At 37.5% G+C, this 16,551-nt stretch overlaps 1 protein-coding gene across 1 annotated transcript in view; it reads right to left on the minus strand.

The window, feature by feature from the left end:
* The window catches only part of usp36 (ubiquitin specific peptidase 36), a 136,562-nt gene that overhangs the window by 29,600 nt on the left and 90,411 nt on the right, over nt 1–16,551 (minus strand). The window contains exon 14 of the mRNA XM_065249936.2: nt 13,002–13,205. Within this exon, the coding sequence (XP_065106008.2) occupies nt 13,002–13,205 (204 nt within the window). The remainder of the gene's footprint in view (nt 1–13,001; nt 13,206–16,551) is intronic.

Consider the following 16,551-nt stretch of genomic DNA (forward strand, 5'->3'; position numbering starts at 1 on the left):
AAGTAGAGGTAAGTAAAAGGGGGCGTGCACACCAAAGCTTTTACGGCCACGGCCGGCACGTTTTCAATTGTTCCCAATGGAAGCTTGGCGTTTATTAAAACGGCAGCAGCTAGCATTTTTTTCTTGAATTTTTTTTTTGAAAGCCGGCGACAATGTCAGTTCTCACACGCCTGTCCAATCACAATGGAGGAGGGGCGGGAGAAGTATCACAACAACCAACCGGCTCACAGCTCAAGTATCACAGCTACCAAAGCGCTCGGCTGAAGAAAGCTGGCACTCTGCTGAAAAAACAGCTGGCATTCGACATGTTTTCAGCTGCATAAAAAAGCTTTGGTGTGTCCCGCCCTAAGAATCATCATTCTCACAATATAGTTATTTGTGCTAGAAGTTTAACAAAAAACGATTGTTTATTTATTTAAAAACACATAGTAATGATAGTAATCAAATCAATTAGAGGTCAAGCTAATGTGATTCTGTTTATATTTTCTCACATTTTTTTTAAGACCCAATATATTACAAAACACTACAATAAAACGCTTAACACACAATGCCAAAAATTAAGAAAGTTCATTTTAAATGAGCTTTTCGTCTGAATAAATAACCATTCATTGTATTTGTTGGTAAAACTAAATGACTTAAGTAAATGTAAGTAATTATTTTAGAACTTATTGCGGCAGTTTCCCGGACAGGGATTAGACTAGTCCTAGACTAAAATAAATGTAGGAGCTGTCCAAACTGAAAACAACTTGCACTGACATTATCCTAAAATACATCAGTGTCCTTTGTTTCAGAATGCCTCAGAATGCACATAAGTAATGTATTTAGTAAGGCATGTTTGTTAAAACTAGTTATATTTCCTAATTAAACTAAGACCTAGTCCTGGCTTAAGCTAATCCCTGTCAGGGAAACCTCCCTTTCATGTCCTTACTTATAAGATGCAATTCAAGTTTCTTCTCACAATATGCCACAGATCATTAATTATACCGTGCAGTAAATTCAGCCATTTTGAGGAATCAAAAACACCTCTTGTCCTTTAGATACTCTGGCAACAATAAAACTTAAGAGATCACAAACTAGATGAGAAACACCGTACTGACATCAGCATAGCTAATGTTCAAATTACTACATAAGTTAATCTAAACCAGTGTTTCTTAACTGGTGGGTTTCAGGATCATTTTAAAGTGGGTTGCAGAGAGTGCTGTCACCAAGCCCGCCTTAATGCACGGGCTTACCTGGGCTGAAGCCCAGGGGCCTCCCAAGTTCAAGGGCCTCCCAAGTTTGCGTTCATGATGAGCTGAAAAGGTCATATTGTTTTGTAACTTGTCAGGTTTTTTGTCAATCACTCTAATTGCACGTTACATGGCTGCTGATTGGTCCGTTGTAACTTAACGTGAAATAAAATGTTAGACGTAACATATTTTTTATTCCGCGTGATGTAATTATGTGCGCGTTGTCAACTTGACATTCCTGCATGTTAGACTGAGTATGACAAAGAAACGGGAAATGTCCACCAACAAATGAAAGAGTAATTTCTGAAATTTCATATTAAGCACTGAGGTGCAGGTCTCTCTCTCTCTTTCGCGCGCGCGCTCGCTCGTTTGCTCTCTCTGTGCTCGTGCAGCTGTCTGAGTCTCTGGCATGCAGAAGTCTCTCCAAACGTGCACAAGAAACTGTGCCGCTAAATTAAGAAAGGAGTTCCCGCACATAATGCTGTTAGTTGTTATAAAGTTTAAGTTTACTCGCGTTTATATCAGTGACGCGTGCGCAGCTGGAGCGATGTTTGACGCGACGTTAGCTCACAGTACATACATCTGTTGGTTTAGAAAGACGAGAAAGAGACGCAACGGTAAAGGTGCAAGTCTAAGAAAGTAAAGAGCGACTAGACCATCTCAAATGATCATCCCCTGATAGCACCATTATAATCTCATTATCTTAAGATCTTATATACAGGTATGTTCCCTGTCTGTCTTGTGCATATTCATACTTGGTCGTTTTACATGCTTATGTATGCATAAATACTAAATACAATGCATACTATATCTTCAATAGCCTACAAAATAAATAACTGATTAAAAAACAAGATTCTGTCTAAAGACTTATCTTTTGTTATCATTAATGCATTTAACAAGATTCTGTCTATAAAGACTTATCTTTTGTTATCATTAATGCATTTTCACTTTAAAACTAACTTTAACTTATTATATTTTTAAAACTGTGGTGAGCATTTAGTTGTGAGTGGCAATTTTCTGCAAATTTGTATTTTCCAAAAACTATATAAATATAAAGCTTATAAACATATATACTTTCACACATTTTGGTTTTATTATCACCACATGTTGCTGTGTGTGGTTGTTAAATAAAGTGTCTTGTGTTTATGCTCAAGTGGGCTCAGTGATATGTTAATAACAATATTATGGTGTTTTCTGGCTCAAAGAGGGAAAACTCACTGTTGTATGTCTCGAAAGAAACTAATGCATTTTGTGATGTACCTAGATATTACACTTTAAAAAAAATTAGACTATAAATCGAGGGGAAGGGGGCCTACAAAACCTCTTAGCCCTGGGACCTCACATTAGGTTAAGGCGGCCCTGGCTGTCACCCTCTGTTTTTTATTATTAAAAAACCTGGAAAATGCAATGATCCCAAAGCCACAAGTCTAAATAAACTATGTTTCGCGTTTAAGGTCAATAGGCCCAAAAATGAGTTTCTTGCAAGGGTTTTTGTAAGACTAGTGCTTTTTCTAAGTGCCAGTCAGCCCCAAAATAAAATCCTTTTGTTTAAATGCATACACATTCGTTCGTTCTTATTATTATTTAACATTTTGTTAGCATATAAAATGCAGTTTCCACAAAAGGAAATAAAACGTCACACAAAGATCGTTGGATTCGTTATCCAATTGGCTACACATTCTGTTTATCATTATTTTCCAAGGAAGTCATTGGAGGAACAAGCGAGTCAGATGACGTCACAAAATTTGACAACGCTGTTTGGATATTATGTATTATACTCCCACCTACTTTTAGAAACAAAGTTTGAACGCAGGTTTATGTGTTTAGCAGAACCTAAAGTGTAATCTCATATACAGTGTTCCGACTTAAATAGTCCTCACATTGTATATTCTATTCTATGTATACATCCAGGGTGAGAAAAAGGGCTCAGAAAATCACTCTAGACCCCTCTCACCCTTGTCATCTGCTTTTTGAACTCTTGCCATCTGGTCGACGCTACAGAGCACTAAATACCAGGACAGTCAGGCACAAGAACAGTTTCTTTCCCCAAGCAATCTACCTCAGTTAAATGTTCTCTACTGTGCAATAATAATAATAATAATAATAATAATAATAATAATAATAATAATAATAATAAAAGCAGCAATACCGGGGTCAAGCCAAAACCAGTAGATGGCGCAATGACAAAATTGTGCATGCAACATCAGGTCATGATTGTGTTACATCTAGCTAGTTTTATGACTTGATTCATGTTGTCATGATCTGATCCTGCTTGTTTTTGTTCTGTTTTATGTTATTTTTGGTTTTTGTTTATTTCATTTGCAATGCGAAACGCAACTGCGACCGCTTGGATTGGGCAATTGTCCATTGTCTGCTACTGTATGTATTTACTGTCTACTCCTAACTGTTATTGTGAAGCATCCTTGAGCTTTGGAAAGGCGCTATATAAATTAAACTTATTATTATTATGACTATACACTTGAGTTTAGTGAAGAAACAGTTGCATGACCATAGGGCTGGCTTGATACCACAGGTTTTGTTCAATTATAACGCCAACTACTGGTGCAAGCATACTTTTTTTTTTTGTGTTGCCTCAGAATCTGCTCATACATCAGCGTATCAAATCTGGTGTAAAAATCACATTTTGTTGCGGAGTTATAACCATTTATGTGTAAAAAACATAAAATGTGAAGGTATTTTTTAGTTTTCCGCAATTTTCGGCCATTTCTGATGGAAATTTTAATAGAACGCAAATAGAACTTTTTGTTCAGAAGGTAATGTAATGTTCTTCCTATGGTGTTTTCGAGTCGATCGGAATTACGCTTGCGAAGATATTCGCGCGTGTTTCTTAAGTGCTATTTTGCTACACAGGGCTAACCGTAAGGCGATTGCTAGCATGTTTGGTATCGTTGGACTCGGCAACTATTCAGGACTCCAAAAAATCAAGTCCCGTAAAAATACGTTGATCGCAGCCAAAGTTATAAGCATGTACATTTATCTGACCACTAGATGGCGCTGTGACGACACACTGCATGCCCCCTCAGATCCTGACTGCCATCACAACTGCCAATTGTCGTGTCAATAGACGTAAGATTGGTGAAGATACACACTAAAACACTTTTTTGCGCTCTACATAAAATTTGTTGACGCCCTATACTACAACGGATTGGTTAATCGAAATTGTTTTAATAACTTTTTGCCGTAAATGTCTCTAGATGCTACATACTGTTTTTCGTGGCAATCATGCAAAAGCTCTAGGACAAGTTCGCAAAAGTAGGTTTTATGACCAATTCAAAATGGCAGAAAAAAATGAATGACGGAAAATTACGTCATAGGGTTTAGGACTTATGGATCAGAAGTTATAAGCAAAAGCATAAGTGCAACTTTGGACTGTTGGTGGCGCTAGCAGGTTAGAGATAGAGCCTCCAAATTTGCTGTGGAGACTTTTTGAACAGTCCTTTATAAGCATGCAAAATTTCATAACTTTCCTATGTACGTTGCTATGGGCTGCCATAGACCGCAATGGCGGAAGAAGAAAAAGTAAAAAATATAGCTGCAAGCAGCAATACTGGGGTCAAGCCGAACGTGGCAAAAAATGATTCATACGTGATGACTGTGATGATTTCAGATCTATGTTTGCATTAGTTTTAGAAAAAAATTGCCATTTTTTGTATCTTGAGACCACTAGGTGGCACTGTGCCGAAACAATACATGGTGCCTCAGGTCAAAACTGCGATGACACATACCAAATATAGTGTAAATACGATAGTGATACGGAGATATAGCCTTAAATCACTTTTCCACTAGGGGGCGTTGTCCGAAACAATAGGTGGTGACTCGGAACATTACTGTAATAATACCCATCAAATTTGGTGTAAATACGATGAAGAGAAGCAGAGATATAGCCTTAAATCTTTTTGAACACTAGGGGGCACCAAAAAGTTTACAAGTGCTCTCAAAACATGTTGCTGATGAACCATACCAAGTTTTATAACAATACGCAATTGCGTTTTTTAAATACTTGAACTTAAAGAAAAAATCTAAATGCCGACACCCAAAATGGCCAACCGAAAACCATTTGGTATCGTTTGACTCTGCAGGCTTCACGAAATTTAACAAGACCACTCTCAAAATGTAACAGTCAATCTTGCAGTAAAATAGGCGATTTTCATATCTCGTGACCACTAGGGGGTGCTGTGACGAAACGGTGCATGCACCAGGCCCGGTACTAGGCTTGCTGGACTGGGGGGGCAGTCAGGATTTTTGGGTGGGCAGCCATTTCTCGACTAAAATGATTCATACACTAAAATTATGGATGTTTCAATCCAGTATTATTTTGCATATGTCTTATAATAAAAGGCCATTTATATGTCATTTTGCACATTCAAATTTTAAAAGTAGATGCAATTAGATTAATGATTTATAATGTTATAATGATTACACTAGTTTGACACATTTAGTCACAGTTAATGAAATCAGGCAAGCAGGTGATATGAATACAAAGCTGTACATATAGCTATATTTTATTAATGTTTACACTGTATTTAATCTATTATTTCACTTATAGATAAATTAAAGCCATTCTTATACCTACCCTACCCAACATATGCCTTTATTCTAAATAAACACTTGTTAGGAACTTTGTTACTTCATGACAAATTCGTCAAAGGTTATCCTGTTTGCCTATAACAGCACCAGACAAAAGCGCAAGCCCTAAAATACTGTAAGTGTGATTTGCGACGAGACCAAAGATAAATCACACTGCTTTGTTCATAACACAGCAAATTAGATATTATAATACAACGCAACATTATAAAATACAACGTTTTACCTTACGATGACCTTGCGGAATGAAAGCTGCTCCTGAACTTAAAAGTCTGTAGATTTTTGCGTGTGAAGTTGAGCGCGAGCTGAATGAGCTGATGAATGACGAAGACAAAACCGATAAAATTTGAATTTAAAACTGCACGCGATGCTCAGCTGTTACAATACTGTATATTTACTGTATAACCATCTTATATCATTTATATCTACTATATAGTAGGCCACAACCAAACTGCATATTCTAATTTTAATAAACAGAACTACGTCTAAAACAAACACATTAAATGCTGCTGGAGACTTGCCATTGGCTGTTGTATTTGAATGAATAAATAATGAGGTGAGTCCAAGAAAGGATAAGGGGATATTTTGGGCATGTTTTACTGTTTTAAGTTTTAAATTAATATGTGTTGGGTTATTACGTTTATGTAATACTAAATTGCATTGTTTCTGATATATATTTTATAGATGTGTTTTTTTTAGTTACCGTCATAGAGAACAGTAGTGCTTTTCCTGTGACTTAAATACTGCTGAAAAGACTGCTAAGGTTTGAATAAGCTAATTAGATGAGGGTGGGCGGGAGCTGTAAACGCTAGCGCTTGGCTAAAGCAGACATTTTTGTTTAAAGACACTCCGTTATTTTAAGGTTGGCTGGACATTTTTGGGGGGGCAGAAAGAAAATCTGGGGGGGCAGAAGGAAAATCCCCCCGTAGACCCGGCCCTGGCATGCACCCTTACGTCATCATTGTTATGACATATACCAAGTCTCATATCAATACACAAAAGTTTTGCGAAGATACAGACTCAAATACAGTTTGCGTGCTCGCCCACACATTGGTTGATGCATTATACAACAACAGAAAAGTCTACAGAAAAGCTTTTGATAACTTTTTGTCTGGAGTGTCTCTAGATGATGCGTACCAAAAATCAAGCCAATCACACGAGCGCTGTAGGAGGAGTTAGAAAAACTAGGTGTGTAATATAATTCAAAATGGCCGACAGGAAGTAGGTTTGACCCGGACATATTTGGTACAGTCGGACTCAGCATGAGCCAAGGAATCAATAGAGTGAAGTCTTATGTCAGTGTGGCAATTGAATCAAATGCTTTAAAGATTTTAAACAATTTCTTTACATATCCTGACCACTAGTTGGCACCGTCCTAAAGATTTAAAGGAGCGCTCAGAACAGGTCATCTAGCTAATTTCCTGACTATACACTTTATTTAGCAAAGAAACAGTTGTATGACCATAGGGCTTGCTTGATATCACAGGTTTTGTTTAACCCCCAGGGTTCCAAAAACGCGTTGACGTGTTTTCTCCTTATCATGGCAGAATTAACTTAAAATACTCCATCATTAATAATAATTAATAATTATGAAGCTAACTAGTTGTGCAAGCATACAAAGTTTTTTGCGCTCTATGTAAAATTTGTTGATGCGGTATACGAAACGGATTGGTTTATCGAAATTCTTTTAATAACTTTTTGTCGTAAGTGTCTCTAGATGCTACATACCTTTTTTGTAGCAATCATGCAAAAGCTCTAGGACAAGTTTGCAAAAGTATGTTTTATGACTACTTCAAAATGGCGGAAAAAAATTTATAACGGAAAATGACGTCATAGGGTCCAATCAAATCGTCTTGAGCCAAGGAATCAGCAGAAATAATTTCGTGTTTTGGACTTACGGTCAGAAGTTATAAGCAAAAGCATAAGTGCAACTTTGGACTGTTGGTGGCGCTAGCGGGTTTGATATAGAGACCCCAAATTTGCTGTGGAAACTTTTTGGACTGAATTTTAAAAGCCTGCCAAATTTCATAACTTTCCTATGTACGGTTCTATAGGCTGCCATAGACCGCCATGGCGGAGGAAGATTAATATTAAAGGAAGAAAACTAACAGTTTCAATAGGGGTCTTCGCCCATTCTTGGCTTGACCCCTAATAATAAGAATACTAACAATAACAATAGGGGTCTTCGCCCATTCTGGGGTTGACCCCTAACAATAATAATAATAATAATAATAATAATGTGCAATTCCCTTACAGAGTATGTATATAATGTGTAGTTTATATTCATATCTTGTTTTATTATTTTATTTCTATTCATATTTTTATCTATTTATCTGTGGGTCTTTGTTGTCTCTGTCCACTGGAAGCTGTGACACAAAACAAATTCCTGATATGTGCAAACATAACTGGCAATAAAACCTCTTTCTGATTCTATTACAAAACGTTCATGCGAAATCTGATGTAAATAACAGGCTAGATCTCTATATTTCATTGATAATATGCATTTGTGGACAAAAATGGTAACTGGATGTATTCTATTAGACGGTTTTCATGGGTTATTCACACATCTGAAACAGACTAGATTCGACTCGCGGTTGTTATATCCACACAAAGGTAAAAAGTCCTGTTCATATTTTTCATGTTGTCATCTGGACTTCTGTCACAAAATACTACATTTATGATGCTAGAGCATCTATATCTCAAAACAGAGACCATACACTGATGCTAAACCCGTAGACCTTTTAAACGATGTATAGTAATGTTAATATTATTAATGTTTTTTGACAGTAGGCTATATAGATATTGTTAGCAGCGTTAAACTGACTTCATCCCACCCACAAATTAGTGCGTGATGAGAGGTTAAAGCGTAACAGTGAACACGTGAAGAGCTCTTTTCCAAAACGTGATAATGTCATTTGGCTGTGTACTGAACCTATTCACTGCTCCATGAACATTTCATGCCAAATCACAATATTTCCTTGTTAAAATGTAGGTACAAGATGCCGTTCTTTTACAAAACGTGATAAGTGCCGGTTTTTAGCCTAAACGCGATTTATCCTCTCGAACAATCAGAATTCGGTGAGCGTATTACGCAATCCAATGGCGGCGCTCTGAACAGTCACTCGGGTGGCGTGTTAATACAGCCGGATTAATGTCATGTTAATACATCATCCGGAGAAGGTACCCGTTTGCAAGGTGATCTTCATCAAAGTGTTTGGCAAGTACAACTTTCATTTCAGAATTGGCTCGTTTAATACGGTTTTGTAGGTTTCTCCTTCGCGATAAAGTTTTTTTCCCTGTGAAGATGCCTGCTAACGTAACATGAAAAGTACTGAATAGTTCGATAGCCTACTGATAGACTGGCATTTGATACATTGACCATGATAAGGTGCTATGGTAGCAGGGCTTAAAGTGAAAAAAATCCTGAGCCTGAACTTTCTGTGGCTGAACCAGGACTTTTACCAAGCCCGTTTTTCTATTAACCAATTCTATGAATTCTATGAACAACTTATTGTGCCAAAAAACTATACAAAAACAAGCTCCAGGACCAGAAGGTTACTGCACCAAGTGCCTAAAGCAGGGGTCTCAAACTGGCTTTGGGCCAATCTGAGATGGACATCTTTTCGGAGGGCCGTATAGCTATTTTAACAAAAACTAAATATTTCTGTATATGTACTGCATTTAAATTCTAGTATTAAACATATAATAATACATAAAAATATAAACAGTGCTTTCAATCTATTTTATACTTTATTTATGAGAGTAAGTAAATCTTTTCTAAACCTTATCTTACAACCACAACATCAACCACAACAACAACCACCACCACCACCTTTTTCTATTAAAACCTTGCACTAAACTAACAAATTAAATTCCTTAATACATTTATGAACTATTATAGCCTATACATTTTTGGCATCAAAAATGCATTTCTGTTTTGATTTATTTTGGACTTGAATATGTTCGATCTCTGTAAAAATTATTATTACTGCTCCATGTGTAACTGCATAGCAAGCAACAATGATATATTAGATATACTTTATTATTCACTCATATTGAGTTGAGTGAGCTGCATACATAGACTACTGTAGGCTACTTTTATCTTTTGCACGTTTCTCCTCATCTTTCCTCTTTTCATAACCTGGGTACCTGGCTTTTTCCTCATCCGTAGTTTAATATGCGTTGCATTACATCTCCCACTCGCACTGCTTATGAGGTGTCGCCAATGAAAGCTGTGACTTGAACTAACAAACCCCGCGCAGCTTTTCTCTGAGTAACAGTTTAGTTACCCAGAGTTAAAACGGCTCTTCTCTGGACGAACACTCCAAAGTCCTGACCAGATTAACTGATCGCATGGCGACAATGATATGACTGAAGTGAGGTGCAGATGAGCATTAAAATCTGATCACGTATTCCCTTAGCCTCGCTATCGTGACAACATGAAAAGAGCTTTAACTGTTATAAAAATACAGATTTGTGAGCATTCGTGGAACTGAGGGCGTGAAAATAAACACGAAACACGTGATTGTCATGTGGTGAATCCGACCAATCGTGAAACAGCCATGTTGTCATTACAGCCCGTGCAGCTCCTCTTTGGGAAATGCGCTGGCTGACTCAGACGGCTGATTTCGAATCGTTCTCACGTTTTTTTAAAACCATATGACACAGTCACGTGCCTGCAGCGCCAGCTCAAGTCGGAAAAAATTACTAATCGACATGCACTGCTTCAAGTCAGCCGCCGATCTGTCTGCGCAGCGCCGCATGAAGACGAACACACCTATTGACTCGTGTTTAACACGCCTTTTTTTTAGACGCGACATGTGAACGGCCCCTTAAAAGTTTACATCAAGAATTAAACAAATATAAAACTAGGTTAATGAAAATCTTTCTGCGGGCCAGATTATATTATATTTTTGACAGCAGACACGGGCCGCATAGAGGGGGAGGGAGGGTGGCGGGCCGGGAGTTTGAGACCACTGGCCTAAAGCCTTACTGTGTCTTGTCCTCTTTCTTCAAGCCATGCCCAGCACCACTTAGGTTTTTTAGGGGCTGTTTACACTTGGTATTAAGATGTGTTTTCATCGATCGGATCACAAGTGGTCTGCGCGCTCATAATGGAAGTGACGCGCTCGTTTTTTCCAAGCGCGTCCGCACCGAAAGTGCCTCTGACTGTATTTTGCAAATTTTGCCTGCGCCGGAGGCCGGATCTGCCCTCAAGCCGGAAATCTGGCCCCCGGCCGGAATACTTTAAGCCCTGTGGTAGATTATGTGTAGTGCAAAAGTACAAAATGTGGCTAGTGAACAATGCAGGGATATCTGCAAACCTTTGTTTTTTGGATTGGACAAAGTGTTGCTACCATGGTATGTCATTGAGAGCAGGTCGAGGGGATCCAAATTGATGGATTTATAGCGTATTGAAAAAAAATTACTTTGAAATAATAATCAACAATATTGTTGTTTGATTTAATAATCATTATTCAACATGTTCAGACTGAGCAAAACAAATTAACAGAATAAATTGAATATTCACAAAATGTGTGGGTCAAGGTAAAAAATTTACTTATTCTGAAAACTATTGAAATGGATTAATAGCTTTTTGGAAAAGAGCTCCTCATATTGTTATATAGCAGTTACCATTGGGATCTGCAGTGCTGTAGTGAGGATCATTGTTGGGTAAGTTACTCAAAAAAAGTAATTATTACTAGTTACTAATTACATCTTCAATCATGTAATTAGATTACTTTACAAATTACTCTCTCCAAAATGTATTTAAATACTTATTATTACTTTCTAAATTCTATTTAGTACATGATACAAGGATAGACTAGAAATGGCTCGAAGAAATAATATATAAAAGTACATCAATTATTCTGGTCCCAATTTATGGTCCAATTCTCTCTATTAACTAACTATTAACTACTTTTGCCTCATTATACTCCAACTACTGCTTATTAATACTTAAGTTGTTAATTTTAAGCATTGGTAGAAATGGGTGGGAAAGGACGTAGAATAATGTTTTGCAGAATCAGGCATTAATGTGTGCTATTAAGTATTAATAAACAGCCAGCATCTCATTAATATTAATGCGAATAATCAACCAGTTAACAGTGAGAATTGTAAACTTAAACCATGTTAAATCCACTATTGCATATAGTATACATAATTGTTTTAGAGTCCATACACAGTATTTAATTACATCAGAAGTAACTGTATTTAGATTACAAGAAAATAAGAGTAATCCCTTACTTTACTTTTTCAAGGAAAAAGTAATTACAGTAACTAATTACTTAGTAACTAGTTACACCCAACACAGGTGAGGATAAAAAAAAGATGACAAACTGACACAGATCTATGCGGGTTAAAAGAGGACTGGGTGTGGTTTTACCATTATATGTTGGTTGTATACACACACTTCTGTCCAGCAATTCTACTGTACACGTGACAATAGACGTCAGAATAGATAGACGTCATGTGATTGTGCTAACCTATATTATATCCCACTATATGCATGCACAACTAGAAAAGGCTAGGGCTGTAACGATTAATCGTGTGTCCCATTGAAAATGTCTGAAATCGATTCTGAATCGCAAGGCTGCGATTCTTTGTTTCATGCACAGCTTGTGCGTGTACTATGCCGTTTTGGTCAGTAGGATGTCCTTATCACTCTAAAATCTTTATGAGTCGGAGTCGTTTATAACGTGCATTTAAAAAAGCAACACTCGTTAAACAAAATCATTCAAAATATTCTTTATTATCATGAAAATACCTGAAACAGTAATATAAATTTTCCTGTAGACATTTCCTGGAATAGCATTTGTAATGCTACTTCTTCTGTGGCACAAAGGGAGTTTCTGCACAATAGTGCCCCCTGGTTTTTGGATGTGCAGGGATTTCACTGTAATTCATTCAAATTCATTCATTGACAAAACACGCATTTTCTCAATGAATGATCAATGAGCATCATTACACCCCTAGAAAAGGGTAAGGTTTATTTAGGTGTTTTTTTAAAAATGTCATTAAAAAAGTGTAAGCCGCAGGAGCTGATGATTGAGGCGACAGCACAGTTTAGGTTATTAACGTAAAACACTGCAGGAAGACCACACACACATACACCTAAAAATAAAATCATCAGTAGATGAAACAGGTGAATGGTGCTGATGAACTGACCTTTTTGGCAGATAGGGCGAGGCGTTTGGCGGGTGGAGGGGACATGGTGCTGACAGTCTCTAATGTGACATTGGTGAGGGCCTGTGGTTTGAATTTCATCAGCTTCTGCTCTTCAGAGTTAACACGCTCCACACTTTTAGCTGGAGATGCTGGAGCGTTTACACAGGACACGTCAACAGGAGCACTTCTCGTTCCAATCCATTCCTGACACACCATAGTGTTCAATAAACAGGCATTAGAATTAATAAACATATGAATTAAATAACATTTAAAAAACAAGAGCAAGCAGGTTGTGACACTCGCATAAAACACAAAATATACTATAATCGTTATATGTATAATAAGAGTTTGAATAGGTTTTATATGTCGTCTTAACAATTTTTTTACTCTTGACTCCGGTTTCACAGACAAAGCTTAGGACTAGTCTTAGACTAAAACACATGTAATGTGCCATTGATTTGTCTCAAGATACACACCAGTGACGTCTTTATCTAAGGCATGTTTATAAAAGATGCTTAAACGTATTAATTTAATTAAGGTCTAGTCCTGGCTAGTATTGTTTTTTGCAGCCAGTTTTAATTTTAGTTTTAGTCTAGTCTTTGTGTCAAGCTGTCATTTTAGTTTTTATTAGCTTTAGTCACATTCATACTCTTTAGTCTAGTCAAGTTTTAGTCGACTAAAAGGCTGGGCACTTTAGTCTTATTTTAGTCAGAACTATCCATGACTATTTTTGTCTAGTTTAGTTGACAAAAACTGATGACATTGTAGTCTAATTTTAACCATTGAACACACATGATCATCTGCAGTCAAGTGGCGGGGCGCAAATAAACAAGGATTGCTAAAGGAGACAAAATAACTTAAAATTTTGTCTCATTTATTCACACATAGGCCAATACAGAGCACTATTGACATATACTTTTAAATGCTGACAGTGAAAATTCTAAATACGTTTAAAATTAATTCATAAAAACACGAAATATAATCATTCACACACACACACACACACACACACACACACACACACACACACACACACACACGTAAGGGGACAATCAGACAAAACACGTTTATAGCAGTGAGAGGCGCCTTTTAAATTGTTTTCTATGGGCAGTGAGCATTTTGCATGCCTCACGTTTTAGTCACCTTCTGCACCTTCTGTATTTTTGCAGGAGCGCTCTGAGCATTGTCCAATTTCACTTTCACGGTGTGAGTTGACTTTTTTCAACTTCAGGTGTTAAGAGCGCTCTTACAAAAACACAAAGTGACTAAAATGTGAGGTGCACAAACATAACGCTCATTGGCCATAGAAAACAACAAAAAAGCACCTCTTACTGCCATAAACACATTCTGTGTGATCGACTAGTGCTGCCACTAACCACTAGTTTTCTAACGACTAATCTTTCAACTAATTTTTAGATTAGTCGACTATTCTAAACGACTAATAATAAAAAAAACTCATGTGTTTGTTATTTCATTGTGTCCATTTTATTTTGAACTAACGGGTTTCATAAACAATATAAATAACTTAAAAATTAAAATAAAAAATGATGATATTAATGTAAACTAGGGGTTGCACGACTACTGATTTCTGCTAGTCGATTTCTTATCAAAACAATACTCGAGTTACTCGATTACTACAGCAAATGAAAAGACATGAAATGGTTCCTATCAATAAATCTTTATTTAATTCATAGCCTAATGCAACAATTAAATAAAGTAAACTCTCAAAACATTATAATTATGACATTACATAGGCTATTTAAGTTTGCATGTAACAGATTAAAGACAAATAAATAGCTGCACGCGACATTGCATTCATAACATTTGCGCCGTATATGCAAACTATACGTGCATGGCTGAATGCATACAGTAACAATTTAATAACTTATAAAATAAGTATCAACTTTAATATTTAACAAGTTTTCAGCAGTAATAACAACAACAACATTAATCTTTCTTCAACCTTCACTGGTTATTGTCAACAAGCATACAACAAGCAACAATTACGTTACGCAAATAAATAAATAAATAAATAAATATTAATATAGTTAAATTCGAATTTTACGTGTTAACAGAGAAATTCAGGCACTCAATATTTTAATACTAAAATTCGCATCATACTGCAAAACTCTGTGAATGCGTATTTAGTTAAAACATTAGGAAAACAGTAAAAACATGAATAAAACTAATTTAATAATTTTATATTTACCAAGTTTTCAACCGTAATAATAACAAGAACGAATATCTTAGTCATCGTCGCTATCTTCCTCGCGCAACACACAGTCTTTGGTCGAGCTTGTGGATCGCTGGTTTGCATTTAGAAACACAAGAGCATCGACGTGAGATGGATGCAAGCTTGATCTTTGCCTTGTGACGGTGTTGCCGGCCAAGGAAAAAAAAATTTCACTTGGTGTACTGGTGGCAGGGACCGCAAGATAAGATTTAGCCAGCTTGGATAGCCGAGGAAACTGGTGTCCATTACATGCCCACCATTCGAGAGGATTCCCCAAGGTGGGAATGTCAGGCATCTGAAAAAAATCTTGAATCTCATCTTCACTGGTAGTTGGCTGCTTTGTCGTAGGATTTCGGCTTTTGTAGTGGAATCCAAAGAGCTCCTCGAGATCAGCTTCCAGTCTTGTTTTTTTATGCTCTCTGGGCAACACATTGGTTGTCCCGCTGCAGTCGGCAAAATCCTGTTCACTTGTTATGACAGTGAAAAATGCATCAAGCATGCATATGCATAAAAAATCTAAATGTTTACTGTGAATTATTAGCGCACTTGAAGCTTCTGAGTGCGTTATCTCACTGTCATGCAATAAATCGGCGAGATGGGCTTTGGCATCCTCTCTGGCTTTCTCTGGTAGAAACAGCAAATGCTTGAATCGCGGATCCAACATGCATGCGCTAATGGGTAGCGATTTGGCTACCGTTTCAGAGTCCAGATTAAACCGCGTCACCAGCTGTTTCCGAACAGTTTCTTTGAATGCCTGAGTGCCGGTGAGATCACCCACGCTGGGCCGCAGAGTATTTTCAGTCAGATTGATAATCACCGGATATAGAAAGGACAGGCCGACGTGCAGCTCTCCACACATGATTGTTGTCGCCTTAGCAAGCGGACTCAGTATTGGAAGTAGCTGTTCAATCAGATCCCAGCAAGATGACTTTATTGCCAGAGTGTTTCGATACTGTACATTGGTTACTGCTTCGTCAGCGAGTACAGCTTGTACCGGGATTCTCTGCTCGTAAAGCCGATCCAACATATCGAACGTGGAATTCCATCTAGTTGCACAATCACTTTGGAGTTTTCTCCCTCTGATGGATAGCTGCTCCTGGCGTGCTTTCAATGCGCGGGTCGCCACCGAAGAGTGACGGAAGTGACTGACGACACGCCTCACAGCGTCAACGGCCTTCGAAACCACAGGTAAATCCAAACCTGCCTTAACTGCAAGCTGTAACGTGTGTCCGCTGCAACCAATGTGGTGGGGTAATGCCTCACAGATTTCCATCGCTAAGTTCATATTGTTTGCGTTGTCATGAACTGTGCAGAATA

Source organism: Paramisgurnus dabryanus, chromosome 3, assembly GCF_030506205.2.
Source record: "Paramisgurnus dabryanus chromosome 3, PD_genome_1.1, whole genome shotgun sequence".
Classification (NCBI taxonomy): Eukaryota; Metazoa; Chordata; class Actinopteri; order Cypriniformes; family Cobitidae; genus Paramisgurnus; species Paramisgurnus dabryanus.